The sequence below is a fragment of the Microchirus variegatus genome, assembly GCF_963457635.1.
Source record: "Microchirus variegatus genome assembly, chromosome: 7".
In the NCBI taxonomy this organism is placed as follows: domain Eukaryota; kingdom Metazoa; phylum Chordata; class Actinopteri; order Pleuronectiformes; family Soleidae; genus Microchirus; species Microchirus variegatus.
This window is the reverse complement of record NC_139808.1, coordinates 10,838,078-10,857,985: the sequence shown is the minus strand read 5'-3', so window position 1 is coordinate 10,857,985 and position 19,908 is coordinate 10,838,078. Positions and strand designations below refer to the sequence as shown.

At 37.2% G+C, this 19,908-nt stretch overlaps 1 protein-coding gene and 1 long non-coding RNA gene across 2 annotated transcripts; both read right to left on the bottom strand.

Moving 5' to 3' along the window:
* Positions 1 to 3,899: 3,899 nt before the first annotated feature.
* LOC310930070 lies at positions 3,900 to 6,413 on the bottom strand. Its single transcript, XR_014592886.1, has 4 exons — positions 6,318 to 6,413; positions 5,881 to 5,931; positions 5,721 to 5,771; positions 3,900 to 4,022 (listed from the first exon to the last, which is right to left on the bottom strand). It is a non-coding gene; the product is annotated as an uncharacterized lncRNA (long non-coding RNA).
* Positions 6,414 to 12,303: 5,890 nt separating this feature from the next.
* On the bottom strand, positions 12,304 to 19,908 carry LOC310929132 (immunoglobulin-like and fibronectin type III domain-containing protein 1). Its single transcript, XM_083891847.1, has 18 exons — positions 19,886 to 19,908; positions 19,612 to 19,807; positions 18,947 to 19,060; positions 18,700 to 18,862; positions 18,327 to 18,599; positions 17,859 to 18,206; positions 17,401 to 17,525; positions 17,123 to 17,264; positions 16,725 to 17,018; positions 16,318 to 16,617; positions 15,956 to 16,132; positions 15,217 to 15,345; positions 14,769 to 15,077; positions 14,016 to 14,101; positions 13,702 to 13,894; positions 12,891 to 13,187; positions 12,472 to 12,798; positions 12,304 to 12,388 (listed from the first exon to the last, which is right to left on the bottom strand). The coding sequence occupies exons 1-18, from the start codon at positions 19,897 to 19,899 to the stop codon at positions 12,384 to 12,386; spliced, it is 3,492 nt and encodes a 1,163-aa protein (XP_083747973.1). The 5' UTR covers positions 19,900 to 19,908; the 3' UTR covers positions 12,304 to 12,383.

Here is a 19,908-nt window from a genome sequence, read left to right as displayed (position 1 = left end):
TTGTGAAAAGAAAAAGGAAAAAAAATCAGCAATGCATTTGTACAAGTAATTTGGAAATTCTTCTGATTCAATTCCTTCATCTTTAAAATTTCTACCTACGATTCCTACCTATCTACGATTTGTACATTTCTAAAAAAGGTACTCTTCTATGATTCACAGACAGAAACAGAAACGGTAGTAGTAGATTTACCACTATTTTTCGATCAAATTAATTGATTATTTCAAAGTGTAACTTTGCCATTTTGTTTTCACGTGTCAAGAAAAGCCCCACTGTACATTTTTGACAAAACCAGAAGGAAATGACACCTGTATCTACCTTTATATGACTAACGATGTAGAGAAACGCTGATTCTAAACGACACATTTTGAACCGTAATGGTCAGTATCGGCGACCGTGAAAGAAAAGTTCCCATCTGAGAGTTGAAGCTTAGCATATATATGAGGAATGTGTTTTTTTCCGATGCTCATAAAACTTTGATTATTGCAGCCCGCTCGTAGCCTCCATAGTATCAGCATAAATAAAAATGGGTAATAGCAGCTCACTGTTTGGTCCACCCACCCATAATCCCTCCTTACGGCAACATAAATACATTGCGCAGATTTGTGAATACGCTACAGCATGAATTTACAAGATGATGTAAATAGCAGCATGTTTTAAAAGAGGAACCATTATTATATTGTGTATGTGTGTGTGTGTGTTCTATGTCACTTTTTGATAATAAAACAGAGTTAAAAAAAAACCGGTATGCACTGACTGCAAAGTGTATGTATTTTTGCTAAATGGGACTGAATGTACGTCTAAATAATTGATGTGAGGAATAATTCATGTTAGGGATCACAGGCTCCTTTCAAGCCGGAAACTATCGCAGGGTTTGCTCTATGAAACGCGTGTGAATCGGTTTTTCCCATGATGTCGCATGACTGTCTTATTTCCTGTCATTGTCTGTATGTGTCCTCTGTGCAAAACCCAGTGTATGTGCAGGGCTACAGGTCATGTGATTATTATTCATTTCTGCTTGCACTTGTTATACAAGTAAACTATCAGTACATATATATATATATATATTTATTTATTTATATATGTATGTAGAGTGGATTTTTTTTGTTGATGTTGTTATCTCAGTGTACCATAAGTGTTCCCTTTGTTCACGCTTGTCCGACCAGTGTCGAGTCTCAGTTAATCAAACGTAGATACGGTGGACGACTTCATTGACTTGTAGCCCCCCCTCTCTTGGCTTTTTTCCGTACATAATCAAATTGTACGTTCTCATCTCGTTGCTGTTAAAAATAAACCTGCTCTCATAACATTGTCTGATCGCAGATTGTCAGGAAAAACAAAAGAGTGAAATCAAATCATTCATTTGCATAAAAGATGAGCCAAATAGATTCTTCTTGTTATTATATTTCATTACTAAGTCAGCTGTGGGACATACTTTCTGCCGATTATTGACGCAGCCTCTTTAAGTAGCTCCAGTCTGATAATTAAGCTATGAATAACTTTTTTTTTCATAACAGATGTCAATTTTTTTGTGGGACCACACAGTTTTAATTGATCACAGCAGGAGGAGCTGGTGTTGCTGTGTCACCGGTGCATGCAACGAGATATCAATGCTGTTATGACATCTTTGATGTGTTTTCTCCATCTGGTTTTGCTGGGTCAGTGTCATTTACTGAATGAAGATGAACACCATGATCTACATGAAAGACCTTTTTTGTATCAGGTAGCTACAACGTGTGTGTGTGTGAGTGTGAGTGTGTCTATGTCCATAGAGTATACTGAGCAAAACAGAGCAGATATATTTACATTTTTAACGTCTATTAGATTAATTATCACAGGATGGCATTACTCGTCTACTGTACATCTACATTATATTCTATAATCTCAATTTGTTGTTTTGTGTATTTGCAATAAGACCAAATGACCCTGTGATGTGAACTGTATGAGTTTATATAACATTTCTGCAATGCAGGCAACAAAATCCCCGTCTTCCTGGGCCTCGCAAGCTGTCTTGAGCACAGACGGGCCCATTTATTGCAGAACCATATTTACAATGCAATACTGCCAACCTGATTCACTTCCTCTTTAGTCACAGTCCTCTGGCCATAATCCAGAACACCCAGAAAGACGACTGTCATCCAGCTCCATCGTCCACGCTCTTAACGAACAACATAGACAAGGAAACTGCTTGCACCTGACTCCCCTTTTTGTCTTGTTGTAGACGTGTCTGTAGTTGGACCTTTGTTGTGAAACTGCATGATATACCTACAAAAAAAACACCACCCCACATTTTCCAGTCAAGGACAAAAACAAAAAGACCAAAACAACGTGTACTCGTATATCACTCTGTGAAACTGAAGTACTCCAGAGGGATCCAAAATGTGGAAATGTGGTCAGGGCTTATCTGTGTGTGTTGTCAAAATGTAATCATAGAAAATAAAAGTCATTTTATGTAGCCTTGTCCTGTGGTGTGTGTTCATGACATCGGAAGGATGCTTTTCCCTCTTACGGCCAGTAGGTGGCATCATATATGACGTCTTCCACTGGCTATACTGTGCATCGCTGATGCCACAAAACTAACATGCGGCACGACAAGGGAGAAAGTAAGTCTGAATAATTATTCTGAATTCTAATAGATACCTACACGGGTAGGGCAATACTCATTATTTTAAATTCAATCTACAGCTAATCATTTAGGGAATTATTCAATTTGAAAGATAAATTAAAGCCACTATGAGTAATATTTACAGCTTCCATACCTGTGACGTTTTGCTTCAGTGGGTTCTATTGGACTTTTTTTCTTCTCACCAGATATTTGATCAATTGTCATCGCAATAAATATATATATATATATACATATGTATATATGTATATATATATATATATATATATATGTATATATATATATATATATATATATGTATATATATATATATATGTATATATATATATGTATATATATATATATATGTATATATATATATGTATATATATATATATATGTATATATATATATATATGTATATATATATATATATATGTATATATATATGTATATATATATATATATATATATATATATTGTTGTTGTTGTTTTCCCTCCTCAGGTTAATTTAACTTAAACTTCAAATTCTAGCTCAATATATAATCAAGCTAGAATTGTGGACAATAATCTGATGTCCACAACATTGTGATAGGATCATTTGATATTATTTAAATCCCCGAAATATCATGCAATTTGCCCTTTAGATAAGATTGTTTTGTGGGTTTAAACCTACTGATTTTTCACGAGATTACCTCCTTTTGTACTGAAGCAAAGTAATGAAGCATTCTTTCTTTCTAACATCACTGTTTTTTTTTTTTTTGTACATTGCAGGTTAAAGTCTGTCTCCGAGGAATCAGAGTCCAAGGTAAAGCTGCTTAATCAAAGGTGACGCTCCAAATGTTTCTGATAAATGCAGCTCATCCATCACAGCTCACATGGCCCTGTTTGCTCAGAGGACGCATATGGAAAAGATTGAATATCGCAGTTTCCATGGCAATACCTACGTGGCCATTATACCTGCCATATTGTCTTATTATGAATGCCGGGATATTCTTAACATGACTTGACAGTTTTGTGTTTTCATGTTTTACCCCTGGACAACTTTACACAAGATGTTATCCTGTTGGCGTTTGTCTTTCTGTAGAAATATACAGTATAAAATGTCATTTAATGTATTTTCTGTCAGGGAATGCCGTACATGATTAAATACTCAACAGTCAATGATTTCTAAACATGTCTCAGTCATCCACAAAAATACACACAACACCGCACTGACATTTGAGGAATGACTAAAAAATACAGACAAACATTCCCTCTGAGGATAGGACGAATCACATTATTATTGATATACAAATTTGGCTTCTGGTAAGGATTCTCGCCTCTTCTCTGCTCTCACTTGGACAGTTTGGTGATGACACGGATTAAAGCTCCATTTTCATCCTTCAGTCTCTGGTTCTCCATCTTCAGCTCCGCTTTAACCTGAAGAGCAGGAGACGGCTGAGTAGAATTATACTTGTGGTAACAACAGAAGTTAATAAAAAAACCCACTGTAGCTAATATGAAACATGTTCATTTTTGCAATTATAGTATTTTTTTTAGTTGTCACTGAGTTTATTTGTATGTTGGGTTTGATGTAACAAATGTTTGGTGATAATAATTATTAAATAAATAATTTCAAATTCAATTTCAACTAATACAAGGAACCTTTTCCACTTCCCAATGCATGAGGGTCAATAGACGAGTACTGTAATGGATAATTTAATCCAGAAGGAGGCAGTAATGCAACATGAATACAAACTGCTATAAAACACCGTAGACAAAGAAGAAGACGACAGATGTGCTCGGCTGCTGCTTACAAGCAATGCAAACTATGACTGAGTTATAGTATGTTTGATATTAAGATACATACAGTATATCTATATTTTTTTTTGTCTTACATCTTCTTTTTGCAGATGACTGGATGTTTCTGAGTTAAAATTTAATGCTACAATAATTTGTCTTATTAATAGAAGAATATTCTCTCCTCAAAGTATTTCATAAACATTTCGGGGGGGCCTTGTGCAAATAATGTCACCATTTAAAATAGTCCATGTACACACATGTAGTAGTGAAGACTACAACTCTACTTTTCAGAGTTCTGTCCCTGCTGCTGCACAGTACACAAATTGGCTTCACTAAAAAAAAAAGAAAGTCTACTGTACTCCTTATGAATCTGGGCAATTCATCACAATAAAAGCAATGACACGCACACACACTTAACTGACACAGCGACACAATTGGACCCGACGTGGTCATCTAAATACACATTATAACAGTGCCTCTCTGTTCTAAATGTCTATTTTCAGACCATGTTTGTTTAGACCTCTCATTCACAGATAACAAGAGGTTTTTGTTTGCATCCACCCGCATAACACAGCAGATATTATGTGTGAACAGATGAATACTGATGGTCTCGCTCCCTTGCTGCAAGTGTCAAAGTGCACACACACACATTCCACAGCCAACAGAGGATAATGTTGACAAATGAAAGCCACCACACAGAGCAGCTATAGCCCCCTGGCACCAAGAGCAGAAACATCGATTTGATTGTTGTTTATCTGTTACAAGTACATTTTTTCCCTGGGTTTTCCTTACCCTGGTCAAGGGTCTAAGGACAGGGGATGTTACCAACCCTGTGAAGTCCTGTTAGACCAACTGTCTTTTGTAAACTGTGGGCTATATAAATACAATTTAATTGATTGATTGCTTAACTTTCTACTCTGCCAAAAAAAAAAAAAAAAAGCATAACGCTATGGTTTATTATTAGTCTCTGAAACATATTTTCGTTGAAATACCATTCATGGTGGGTGGAAGAGAAAATAGCAATACTGTAACAATAAACACAAGTGCCTATTTCATTTAGACCACATGTGATTTACTGCCACATTTGTCTGTCACTCATTGACCTGCAACCTACAAACAAGTGACTACAGAAACTGTAGCACACACAAGTCTCACTTCCACTACAGACTTTCAGTGTTTTTGGGGACAGTCTTACCTTGACTAGAGGCCCAACATGAAGGTGGTGGGATGTCTAGGTTGCAAATACTTAAGCCTACCCTGCTGGTGCAAGCTTTCCTCAGCTTTGCTTTAACATTTTAAAATAAAAAAATGTAAAAAAAAATTAAATAAATTTACCTTCAACTGCTCTTCCATATCTTTTATCCCCTTTTTAAGACTCACATTTTCCTGTGAGGAACAACATTTAATGAAGATATTTCAGATACATAAATAACACTGCAAATTAAATAGCAAAAAGAAACCCAAAACAACTTATTATCATGCAAAATGAACGTACCTTTTTTTCTGCCTCGAGCACGGTGGAGCCGCAGTCTCTTAGATTTCCCTTCTGTAGCAATGAAAGGTTATGAAAACTCTCATTTTCATGGTCTCACATGTGTCTGATATGAAATATCCAATAAATCCACTCGCTCACACAAGACGTATTAGTCGCGAGAAAATGACTCCCAAATTCAGCCTTGACAGTAAGGACACAGCAGCTTCCTGGTATAACTTCTATCCTTCATGTCACATTTCATCTCGATAACAATATTACTGGATATCTCATTAGAGTGCGTGGAAGATATTTCCATTGTGTTGTGACAAATCAGAATAATTGAATTGATGACTTGAGTAAAAATGACTTTCTCAGTTTCCTCTTCGGCAGACTTTCACTTCAGGTCACACGTATATATGGAAGGTGCACATTCACTCGTATGTATAGCACTGTTTTACCTGAGCTCTCTGCAGCTGGTCCTGAATCATGACAAGTTCCTGTTTACTTGTTTCCAGCCTGGATTTAAGCCTCTGATTGCTGCTCAGAGCCTTTTCATACATCTATAAAACACGTGTCAACATATTTTTTAGACCAACAGCTCCAGCTCTACTGCTTACAGTATGTAATATACTTTTATTTTGAAATTTTAATGTTTTACTTATTATCATAATGTGTGCTGGCAACTCTTACTCATTTAATCAAAGTTAAGACTCTAAGTTAAGGCTAATGAAGTATAGTAGCAAAGTAGTGCTATAAATACACAACAGATCATCACATCACCATTCGAGCAATGCCTGCCTTTTTATAGTCATTTTGAGTCTCTTCTTCTGCCTTTTTCCTCGCGGACAGTCGGTTCTCTCTCCGTAGGAAGTAGGATTCAGCATGATTTGTTGCTGTGTCATTGGGAACATCGGATGATCCAGAGGAACTCAATCTGAAAATATACGAGAGGTAAAACTGAAACACACTAGCCCTGTTTGTAATAATGTGTTTTTGTATCAAGTGACGGTGATAATTAAAAGAGAAGCTTACCTAGATAGTCTCTCATGCTGAAAGAAAGAACAGACAAAGTGTTTATCATCAATTTAATTACTTTATTATTAATAAGAATGTGCATCTGATTATCCTCAGTATCTCAGCTGTATCTCACCCCCAGCCGAAACCTTTCCCTGCATAAACAGTGCCCTCATGATCTCATTCTTTACGTCAGCACATGCTCTCTAATGTTGACATCAACCTGCTTGATTTAATCAATCATCCGAGAGGCTGTTTAGTCTCAATGTGAGATTTATTTATGTGGAATCAAATCACAAACAAGGCTGTAGATTGTGTCCTGAGGAAAAATCCTCACAAACACAGAATAAATACAAATGACATATTTGATTAATATCAATTTATCAATAGTAATTAGGCAAAAAAAATAAAATAATGTGTTTTGTGTAGTACTGATACTACGAGGAATGACTTCTGAAAGATGTTTTCCAAGAAAATGTGGCCGCCTGAAACCCTGAGCCACGGTGAAGGAGAGAGGATATCATTCCTTAAATAAACTGACAGGCACAGATAACTAAACACAACCAAAAAAGGTAAAAGCTCTGGCAGTAGCATTCACATTTCATTCACCTTTGCCTTTTAAACTTGAGAGGTATGTGCTGACATTTATTCCAGCGTCACGTCTCTACTGGTTTGTACTTTGGTCCAGATGACTTCAATGTGTGTTTATACTCTACTTAGTTTTAGTTTTCCTCTACACTACACGTTCCCCAAAACGACATATTATTTTTAAAGCACGATGATCGTTGATTGCTCCCGAAATGCAAAATAAAAAAACTAAAAAAAAAGGTACAATTAACATGACAGCAATTTTCTGGAGCTAAACCTCTGCTATACCTTAGCCTATTATTAACAGAATGTAGATTTATAGATACTTGGACATGTATTCCCCTCAGACAGACCCAATCAGACTAAAAATATGTTTAGATTTGAAACCCACAACTACTTGTGCTACGTCTACCAATTATTTGCAGGATCAAATTATTCTAATGAATGTAACAGGTCCTTAAAACCCGAAAGGCATAAAAACATTGTTGAACACTGTCATCTCCCTGTCGTCTAACTCAGTAAGTGCTCATTACTGCACAGATCGACCACACAGCTTGACTGTATAATTGTTATGACTTGCTGTCTTTGTCGTGTTGTGAATGCAACCCTCGAAAACAAAACAACTTAAAGTATATTCTGTGCTATTCTGCTGCTGTATTGAGATTTCTGTGAGTGACGGAATTTGCTAGGATGAATTTGCTCACAGATGAGTTCACCTCTTTGTTCCAGACTGAAATTTATTTAATCGTGATGGGTTGCCATTATATTTAATAATCTTTTAACGTATCTGTGAAGGTTCTCGGTCATTGAGGTCATTGCCACTTTCATAGGTTAGATGTTGGCTACTTGACTTACTTACAACTTACTGTACAAGCAAGTCGATGTAAACAATTCTCTATATGAACCCATGTTCCCACTGCTGGACGAATAAAGGACTATCTTACTTTATCATATATTGTGCTAATAAGCAAATTATACTACTTAATATTCCCTGCAAAAAATCACTGAATATTCTAAGTGTAAGTGTATTAATTCGCATATGCATATAACTCAAAGTGCTATGGTGCCTAAAAACAACCTCACAGCCACAATCGTGTATATGTACATTACCAGAGAGGCTACATACACATTAATGTATCTTAAACCGCCTCAGCACATCATCTTTACCAGCTGATGATGAGATAATTATATTTCCTGCAGTATTTACACCAAATTCATGCTGATATAACGTTCCTTTATGCAAACGTGTATTTATATTGTATAATTTAGCGTTAAAGACATTGACACGGCCTCTTTAAGAACCAAACCCTGAGTAGTGAGCAGTCATTCGTTTGACAGAATCTCGAAGACAACAAGTGGATTCCTGTAAAGATGAAGCGGCCTGTGTGTAAACAGAGTGTCATTCCTCTGCTCAGACATTAACACATCTCTGGATCTTCACCAGAGTCTGATGTCAGCTCCTTGACAGCGTTCTCTGGACACTTGTATGTGCTGGGTAAACGGGAATTAATGATATACAGTGGACAGCTTTAAAAAAGAACTTTGGTTTAGATTAAGAGACATCACTTATAAACAGATGCTGAACAGTGTCTAATGCATACGAGTTGTCCCTGTTACTGTCTGTCCTTCAGCCTTTGTTAAACCCGAGGGAGAACATCTAGTCAGCTGACCAGCTATTACCAAGTGGAAAATTTGAGCTTCCCATAGGACTAGCAGAGATAAACATCCATAAATACTGCCTCTGAGTTCCCACAAGCCAGTCGTATAAGCACTCAATCCCTCCTTCCCTCTGCTCTATGTCATCCTGTCTTTCATCCCTGCTCTCTTTCTTTTTCCTCCTCTCTCTCTCTCTTCTCCCCCTCTTCCTGTGTCCTCTCTCTCACACACTGACGTCCATGTTTCTCCATTTATCGTTCCCCGGAGGATTCTTTTTCGTTTGTGTAAACAGATAAGGCTCACTACAAAGTCTAACTTGATTTCCCTTTTTAAAGTTGTGTTCCTTCTTGTTCATGCACATCAACACATGTAATGTTGTGAGAGTCACGGCGGGTGTTTAGAAGCACGTGAAAATGTTCAGAGATATACAAAAACGAACGCGAGGATATCTCCATGACAAATACAGTTTAACGTTTTAGAAAAAAAAGCAATGGAACCAAAACCATCTGCAATTGTTTGTGTGTTGTTTTCCACATCAAAACCAAAAAAACAACAACTTTATAGCATTACAATGCCATACTTTGCTCCTGATTCTGATAGTGCAGCTGTGGTAAAATGCATATCTATTGTCAGAGAGCACATTAGAGACTATTTCAAATGACGGAGCAAGATGATGATTACTTCACCCCACAAAGGCCAAATCAGGAGTCCAAATAGTTGATGAGGATTCTCAGTCATCCATATCATAGTATCTGCAGGGGTTGTGCACAGAGTGAGGCAACTGGACTCACAGAAGAGAGATAAAAACAGCTGCAAATATATAGGGGAAAGTCCAGTTGACAATGTACACCTTCAAAAAAAATGTGTACAATCAAATAAGCCATCAGGTTCAAAGAATCTCCGACAAAACATACACAGAAATATCTCTGCTGCTTTTTATAGGTACATCCTTGTGCATGTTTGCATTATGCCAGCTTTGGCATTTCCTCTCACTAAACAACGAGATGAAAGACACGATAGCCTTACCCTCAGGCTCCTGGTGGTGGCAGTGGATGAAGTTGGAGCAGAGTCAGAAAGCGTCTTTTTACTGTGTGGCTGATCTTTGTTGTGAGAAAGTAGAGATGACATCGCTCTGGAGGCGCATGCAGCTGAGGAGTGGTCCAAAGTACTAAAAATAAAAAAAAAATAAAAAAAGATCTCTTGTTAAAACTTGGATATTAATGAATGCATTAATTAACCACTGATCTAGAATTTAGTTGTGAGTTCTCATGTCTCCTTATTCAAAGCATCTCTCAAGTGTGATTGTCATGTGATGGTGAGACACTGCATATCCGATGAGAATGAAAGAGCAAGTGTGAGAGCTCTGGAGGAAGTGGTGGGACCGGAGAGTAGGCGGGCTGTGGAGCGTGTCTCTGTGTGTGGACACAAGAATTCGACAGCTGTATTGTTCACAAGGCCTCTCATGGGAAAAGGAAAGCATCATTAGTCACATTAGGGAGCTTTTAGGTTCACTTCCAAGTATGTAAATATAATTATTTATCTTTTTTTTTTTTTTTTTTCAAACCCTTATTTGTACATTTAATTTTCTTTTTGTAATGAACAGGATAATACATGCATTATTTCATTGCAAAAGAAATGGTGTTTGCTGTGATTTAGTACAGTTTCAATGGAGGGAACCAAGGCTGTTAAGAAAGTCAAAACAAGTGTCAGAAGTCACATCTGACAGTAAAAGAAAACATATAAATAGGCCAACAGGCATATGTGGGCTTATGTTAAAGTAAGATAATAAGAGCGTACACAAAGAACATGGCGTATAGTTATATGTCTTTGTAACTGTAATCTCCTTTTACTGAATGAATTCAGACTCTTAGGTTTTCATCATAATGATAGGAAACAAGTACCACCTGCTGGCCAAAACTGGTATTTTTTATTTTTTTTTAACCTTCTCACAAAAGAGAACTAAATGCATCACTCAAATCACACATACAGCTTTCCTGTCACTTAAATTATAAAATGTAAGAATACATTATTGAAATATGAAATTATATGTGATGAATTGCCAGTAATGGTGGATGACAAAGATAATTATTAAGAATTTGCACGACTATAAGTGTCACTTAAATGTGTCCACAATTGGGAAAGAGCTAATGCTTTATTCATAGAATATCACGCATGGTGCATTTTTCTCAATTCTTTTTTAAATTAGATATTTATTTGATTAAAAATCAGACTTTTATTTTGAAAACACTCGCGTCACTTCCGTATTCGCAGACGTTTGAAAAAGAAAATTCAGACGCTCAACAGAAACTGTCGCTGTTTAGCGAAAGTAGATGTCAAATTAAAGTCAGATAATTTGAAGTTCATACATAAGCAGAGTTCGACAGTTTAAGTAACTCAGTGAGGAAACCCGTCCAGTAGACAAGATTAATGACAAAATGACGTAATTTACCTGTGGGTCCGCCATTTTGAAAACCCTGCTGCGTCACAGGTTCGTGGCCCTGCTGCAAAACATCACAACAACGTCACTGTGGAGGTTCAAGCTGTGAAGATAATGATGAACAACCCAACTGGAGAAGCACTGGAACGCATATGAATTTAGTGACATGCAAATGACAGCAGCACAAGAGTCAAGGCACCTGGAGAGCTGTATGTTACAGGTAAGCTAGCTTTGACTACTTGTTTTGAACACTGTCAATTTGCATTTATAATTTTGGGTTTAGAGCAACACCACTATGTTGCTTTTTATTGTTATTTTTCAATCATATATTTACATTGTCAATCATTCCCCATTTTTATCATTTAAAGTATCAGTTCTGAACAAAAACTTGCAGATTTAATTGCTTTTTAAATGAATTGTCCCACGTTAATGCTAAAGCTCTATTTGGAAACACAACACATTCCTATTTATGGTTGTTAAATGTTTGTGGTGACATGAAAATCATTTACATTAAATAATTTTAATCTCATAGAATTAAAGTGCAACAACATCATAGCACATGCTGTTTTGTGTTCATGTTTCATGAAACAGAATCATCCTATTAATGCAGTGCTCTATAGTGCCACTAGTGGCCAGAAACTCCACATCATACAAGTACTAAATAACTAACATGTTTATAAAATAAGTGGGTTATCATGTAGGCTAAAACATTTACATTTAAAAATAAGCACTGGTGAATATTCCAAGTTGTCATTAGATGTAGTTTATTTAATTCAAGATAGTAAGTTATCTTTCAGTTCAGCTTCTGTCAAGATGCTGTGGCTCCTCTTCACTCTGTAAATAAACAGTTCGACTTCAGTGATGTATCATCCACAAACCCGTTGTAATTCTACTAAAACATGTGCACATGTTAATACCTCTGACGTTTAGGATCATTGAGCACTCCGCTCTTCCCAGTTTGTTTTCAATTATGACTTTGTATTCCCCATTGTCTCTGGCTCCTGCCCTCAATATGAGTAATGAGCAAACGCCACACACATTTTTAATGTGGTAGTTGGTATTTGTGTTGAGGTTGATATTGTTGTAGTACCATGTCACACGAGGTGCTGGATTCCCCTTAACTGCACAACTCATGTGACTCTCATAACCTTGCGGAGCTGTACGCCTCTTCAGGGGAACAAGAAAAGACGGAGGTGACTCGAAGTCCAAGCTTTTAGTTTCTGGCCTGTTCACTTGGAACTTTTCTGAAACACAAAGACATGTATTAAAGCTTTTACGAAACTGCTAAACAAATACAACCACCTGAATGAATTCTTGCACGGGACATTACAGATACCTTTTTCCTTTTTGATTTCGAACATTGGGGATTCAGAAGGTGTTGAAAGGCCCATATCATTTTTAGCAAACACCCGGAAGTTATACTCCCACCCAGGCAAAATGTTGACAACTGTGAACTTGTTGTTGAAAAGGTTGTCAGCCACTTTCCTCCACGTTCGCTTGAAGGAGTCACGTTTAAATATCGTGTAATGGAGCCTGTCATCCCTCTTCTCATCTGGAGAGGGAGACCAGGACAGAGTCACTGTTCCTGGGATGTTCTGATCCAGCTCTACTGGTCCTGGAGGCTTTGGATCATCTACAGTCAGATTTAGAATAAGACACACACACACACACACACACACACACACACACACACACACACACACACACATAAGTAACATCATTAAATGCTTAATTTGCAGGCTTTCCATTTGAATTCCATGTAGCTGCCAACAATGCCGTCATGGTTACTTTGATTATAAAATGGTATTTTTAATGGAAACAATAACATTGTCACAGAAGTGAGGTGACTACTTTGCAAGAATGCTGTTCAGCATATGTTGACAATTATGTAGTGTTGAGTATGTTTAGAGGTGTAGAAATACTTTGTTTGTTTTTGTAATTTATTTAATCAGTATAAAACTCAGGTATGAACATAAATGGATTCAGATAGCTTTTCACATGTGGGATCTAAATTTAAAAATTGACAATGCTGGTTTATAATCTAAGTTTATATTTACACTGAAACTTAATCCCACCTGTTTCTTTTCTACTGTAATTTTGCAACTACCTTCTCACCTGACATATCTATTGTGCTGTCTGAGATTTACCTGTAACTCTGATTTCAACGTTAACGCTCTCCTGGCCGACCATGTTCTTGATAGAAATGGTGTAAATGCCTGTGTCAGACCGCTCAGATGTGGGGATTAACATTTGCGAGCCTTTGTCAGAGTTGGTAATTGTCACATGTTTAGCCACTGGAGTACCATCTTTTAACCAAGAGACTTCCGGTAGTGGGGAGGCCTGTAGACATTATGGTAAACAAAATCAGATTAATATGTTATTATGACAATGTTGCTTAAACATTCACACACTACAATGGCTTTTTCTGCTTAGACTTGGAAGAGAAGCTCGAGCATATTACCTCGAAGTTGATGTTCAGACGCACGGTGTTCCCAGATCTCACCACAACAAACGTCTTCATGTTTTTATCTTTGAGTTTTGGCCTTACTGTAAAAATGAAAGGTTTGAATTTTCGTTAAGTGGAATAGAATATTGCAAATTTAGAATTTTTAATCTGTGCAATGCTAGTACACCTGATTAGCTGTTTACATTTAGCTCAATTTCCCATGCTTTGTTTGCCCAATTTGCTCCTCAGTAAAGCTGTCAAATATACCACACTGCACTCAGCTACTTCAGCCTATTTCCATACAACACATATCCGTCCATCAATGATGCGGGCTGTATTAGTGATAATTCATGAGACTTTCTGCTTTCAAAACAACAAATAAGACCATTAATTTGTCCCCCATTACAATTTTGCTTTGATGTTGTACCACTTTTGCTCCAGTTGTTGAGAGCTGCATTTGAGCTTCAGAGGACAAAGTCCTTTTCTTTCCAGTCTTGAGACAATTCTACCCTTTTATTGTAAGCATCGCTAGCAGAGAAGGGTCATTGAGATCAAGATCTCTTTTTCAACTTTATCAAGATAGAAAGACAGTGATCATTCAGAATAAACAAAACAGCAATGCAGTATTTTTGACAGCTGTATGATTGTGAAGAGACCACATGTATTTACACAATAAATGTGACAGTGACAGTGAGGTTTCTGAAAATGATTGATAACGTTTAGTTTTCCTAAACTTGAAGAAGAGTTTCTGAAATTTCACGTGCTTACCTGGCGGGGGCATGGCAATTAGGTAATTGTCAAAGCTCTGTGGTTCTCCATCGCCTCCATAATTGGTGGCGATTACTCTCACCCAGTATGAGGCCATTGCCTTTAAGCCAACCACAGTGTAGGAAGTTCGAGTGATGGGGACGGTATTACAGCGTGTCCATTCAAGGCTTTCAAGGAGTCTAACTTCCACATAGTATCCCTGGGCTTCATCTGCTACCCCTCTCACTTCTTTGGGTTTAGTCCAAGCCAGTGAAAATGTGGTGTAGTCAGATGACGTTAATTTCAAGTCTGCGACTTTGCCTGGGGCCTCTGAAATGATTTTAGAATGGTTATATGACGCAAAGAAAAACATATGCCAAAATATTCAATTACATTCTGGTTAACTGTCAGTCATTATGTTTTCATTGTGGTGAAATAAAAAAACAAATACATAATTAAATTGGCTTACTCATTGGATCCCTTGCGATTATTGTGTCACTTGGAATACTAGGATCTCCAGCACCAGAAAGGTTGATTGCAGACACTCTAAATTCGTATGCTGCTCCTTCAAAGACGTCTTTCACTGCATACTTTGTGGCTGAGTGGAAAACAATGACATTATTGTCTTGGCCCGATATGAATAATAATTGATTTATGTTGAGTCAGACCAAACATGGATTCTTACACTATAACCAACAGTAGTACAGTCCTGCTTTATTATTATTATTGTTTTGTAATTGACAGCATTGTGAGCACTGCAGCCCACTGTGAAAAATTTAATTTCTTTTTACTAAAAAAAACAAAACAACCTTTAATATAAAGAAATAAAGTAATATTAATGCAATGCTGCTTCTCCATGTTAAGTTTTGACATCTGGGACGAATATTACAATCTTAGCTTTGTGTTATGGTTGTGACTGGGACCTTGAAATTGAAAATCGAATCAAGGATTTGGAGAATTGTGACGTCCCTACTACTGATTCATTCAGAAGACCCTTTGAAGACAGACTTGAAACAGACCATATAATGTACAGTTTAACTTATTGCAGTTTTAAATGTCCTCCATCAATAACTTCATGCTGTAATATCATTTTCACATTTATTTTCGTATTCACAGACCACAAAGTTGTTGTTTATTTTTGAGTCTTGTTAGTCAAATACACGCGCTTGTGATGATGATGATTTTGCAGCTTGCCTAGAGAGACATACCTGTAATTGGCCCTTCTTGGTTTACAAGACTCCAGTAATTGGTGCCTTTCTTGTTCTTTTCCAAATTGTACCCCACTATTTTTGTTCCTCCAGTGTCACATGGAGGATTCCATGAGAGAGTAATGTAGTCTTTAAAAACACTGACCACCTTAGGTGCTGTTGGGGTTCCTGGATAACCTGTGTGGGATATTTGACATTCCGTCAAGCATTGAATGTAAGGCAAGTAGATAGAAAACAAGATCAAAATGTATTGCTTTGCTTGTTTCCTTTACCTGCCTGAATCCAAAAACGTTTTCTAGGTGTTAGGTTTTCATGGGTGACAATTAAAATAGCCTTTTTAAAATATCCAACAAAAGACTTACGTAGTACACCAGCTGCCATGTCCTCTGTCTGCAGGTAATCACTGATGCCCTCTGCATTCTTTGCTCTGATCCGGTAGCAGTATCTCCTTCCAGGATCCACATCTGAATCTTTGTAACTTTGGTCATTGCCAGAGATCTCACCCAGTTTTGACCATTTGTTGCGCCCCACTTGCTGGCGTTCTATGATGTAGTTTGTGATGGGGTACCCTCCACTGTGTTTTGGCGGTTTCCACTTGAACTCAATAGATGTTACAGCACTTTCCACAATGTCCACAGGTCCCTGTGGTGGTGTGGGTTTGTCTATTGTCAAAGGAGGACAAATAAAACCCATGTTTAAAAAAAAAAAGAAAAAAAAAAAGGTATTTTGTTTAATAATTCAATATTTGAAGATATTTGTACAGACTCACCTACTACGATGAGTTTGGAAGTTGCTTCTGTTATACCATATTCATTTTTTATTTTTATTTTGATCTCTCCACTATCTTTCCTTTGACACTTTGTAAGACGTAGTTTGCTTTCAGTAGCTGATGTTTCAATCTTTACATTGACTGCTGGCAACAGCTCATCATCATCCTTGTACCACTGAATATTCATCGGGCACCCACCAGAGAATGGCAACTTCCATTCTGCAGTTTCACCTGCCTTTACAATAACTGGCTTTGTGAACTCTCCCAGAGCATCACTGTCAATTTTTGGTGGGTCTTGTTTGCAGAGAGAAAGAGTCTTTTGTCAAAAAACGTAAACCTCTTTTTGCAAAATAATCAAATTATTAAAATAAAATCAAGTCGCTAATTTTAATTCTGACCTTGAATATTAAGTGTTGCTTCTGATTTGCGTCCTTCAGCTTCAAAGCGGTACACGGCTGTATCGTCCTTTTTACAGCACTCAATTATCAACCTGTGACAGGCTCCGTCTTTGACAATTGTGACCCCATCCTCACTGGTTAACTTAAAATATACAATTTTAATTAAAGATTTTAAATTTAAGTCAAGTTACATACTCAATTATCAATTGATTAAAACATACTGCATGATATGAGAGTGTTTTTTTTTTTATAGTCACAAGTTGAAAGAGTTGACTTACCTTCTTCCCATTTTTATACCAGCAGCCCTTTGATGTGTCACTGCTTAGTTTGCAAGATAACTCTGCCCGTTCACCCACATTAGCATTAGTATCTGAAAGGCCACTGACAAACTGAACACCTCGATCTGCAACGGTAGAAATAAAGTCATTTTATTATTATATTATTAATAAGTGAAAACATGTGCACATTATTTTGACCTTGCATAGTCTGGAGTGGAAAGGCTGTGCAGTATAACATGGTCTTTCTGGCCTAAAATTGTCAGACCTATAGTAATATTTTCTGTCACAAACTTACTATTTTTTCTCTGGTCAAACTGTTTTTAAGAGGATATCTAATGGCCCATATTGCAAAGATGACAACATGCACTAACAAAGACAATTTTAAAAGCTACTACCATCATCACTTCATAGTAAACATTTATCACATCACATTCACACAATGCAGTGAAGGATTTTACCTGTAGCGTTATGGGGAATTGAAGGACCAGATCGTAATTGCTTCTTTTTCTTATCATCCTCATCGCCCTTTTTACTTTCATCATCTCCATCTCCAAGGAGGTTCTTGCTATTGTCTCCATCACCTTTGTCTCCATGGGTCTTTCCATCAGAACCATCACCAGATCCATCCCCCAGGGCAGCTCGAGCTGCTGCATCTGCAGCATCCTTTTCAGCCTGTGCTTGTCTTGCTGCCTCCAGTCTGTCTTTCTCCTTTTGTAGCATGGCTTGCTGTTCCAATTCCATTTTATTCAAGTCATTTTGATCACCAGTTTTGGTGCCCTTATGTCCTTTCTTGCCATCTGGATCGGCTATATTACAATGTCATACAAAACACTCTTGAGTCTTATGGTTTTGAGCAAGAACTTAATTCATGCTTTGGCAGACTATCAGGTTTAGACAAAGAACAACCAAACAAACACATTTCCCACCTTCCACTGTGAGAGAGGCACTTCTTGAAGTTATCCCAGCAATGGCATAGTATTTATCATTATCTGCCATGTTACAGTCTTTAACTCTTAATGTATGAGTGAGTTTGTCCTCTGAGACGGTGATCTCGTATTTTTCTCCTTGTTCAAGTGATGAGTCCTGTTTTAACCAAGTGATTCTGTTCAGGGGTGTAGACAAGACGCACTGAAAGATGGCATCCCCACTTTCAACGGCCTTTGCGTCTTTAATCGTGTCTATGAACTGCACAGAAGGCACTAAGAGAGAAGAGAGAGTGGGTTTGTATGGACATACAATTAATTTCACTGACACCTTACAATACCACCTTAATAAAGACAAGCTCAAGGTATCGCGTACCTTGAAAGTCAGTTGTGAGAACATTTGCGTCGTCAACATCAACCTGGTAAAATCCAGCATCTTCTGGCTCAGGATCTTTGATGCTGAAAACGTACTTTGTCCCACTTTTCTTAAGAATAAGCTTTGAATTTTCATTATCACCATATGGCACCAGTTTTCCATCCTTTTCAGAAAAAAATAGTTCTTCTTAATTGTAAAATTATTTTCCTTGGATGTGTGTGTATATAAGTTTTTGTTTTGTACCCACCTTGTATAATGTAATTGTACTGTTTGGATCCCATAACTTCATGTCGAGGCTAAATTCAGCTCTGCCATTTGGTTTCACTTCTATTTGTTTCACATTCTCCAGCTTTTCTACGACCTGCAAAGTGAAAAATAAAATACATTTTAGCTCCGAGCTTTATTGCTGCCCCAGCAATAAACATTTTCAATGCAAGTGGCCTTGAACAGAGCTTTGGATATTAATTTGTTAAGATGCAACTGGCTGTGTAACCTCAGGCAATGCCAGGATCGAGCACAGGGAAGAGAAAATCTAAAGTTTTGAGGCTTTTAAAGTGTGATTAGTTATAGTTTTACCTTTATTTTGAGGACAGTGAAGAACTATTTTAAAGATTGGTTTTTGAACCTGGTAAGAAGTGCTATGTGTTGTATAGTTATAAACATTCCTGCCATGCAGGAGATTACAGTTGAATGCTATTCTGATCATTGATTTTGATACAGAATAATTCCTGTACACAACAATACTTATAGGCAAACTGTCTTTTACTTTTCTGTCATTACTCTGCTATCAGATGTGATATCATAAAGACAAATTTAAGCTACAATATTGTCTTTTTTGGTATTGGTTAAAACCTCACTAACAATATTGGAGGTACACAATATGAGGTCAGATTTCCTGAATTAGATGTATACCTTTGCCTGCTCATCTTCTCTTTCCTTCTTCATCTGATTGAGTCTCTTCAGCATCCACCGGAAGTCAGTCACTCCAAAGTCCAAACATATTTTTTCATAGTTTTTCTTTGGTGCGCTGATAAGCAGTTCCCAGAGTTTTGGATCTATTTCTCCCTCTTTCTGTGGTGGTAGTTGTTTTTTTCTTGTGACAACAACACTGAAACAAAGGATCATGCTTCAGGGAATTCAAAGCAGTGCACATATGCACAACAGTGGAATTTTGAGTGGAACTTACGTTTTTTTAAGCATTGATCTGAA

Bases quoted from the DNA above. Each gene is read 5' to 3' on its own strand.
- LOC310929132 (XM_083891847.1), bottom strand. The intron at 18,863-18,946 runs GTGGGTACAAAA...TTTTCTGAAAAG, and splicing joins GTACAATTACATTATACAAG to GATGGAAAACTGGTGCCATA. The intron at 12,799-12,890 runs GTATCTGTAATG...TTTGTGTTTCAG, and splicing joins CGAAATCAAAAAGGAAAAAG to AAAAGTTCCAAGTGAACAGG.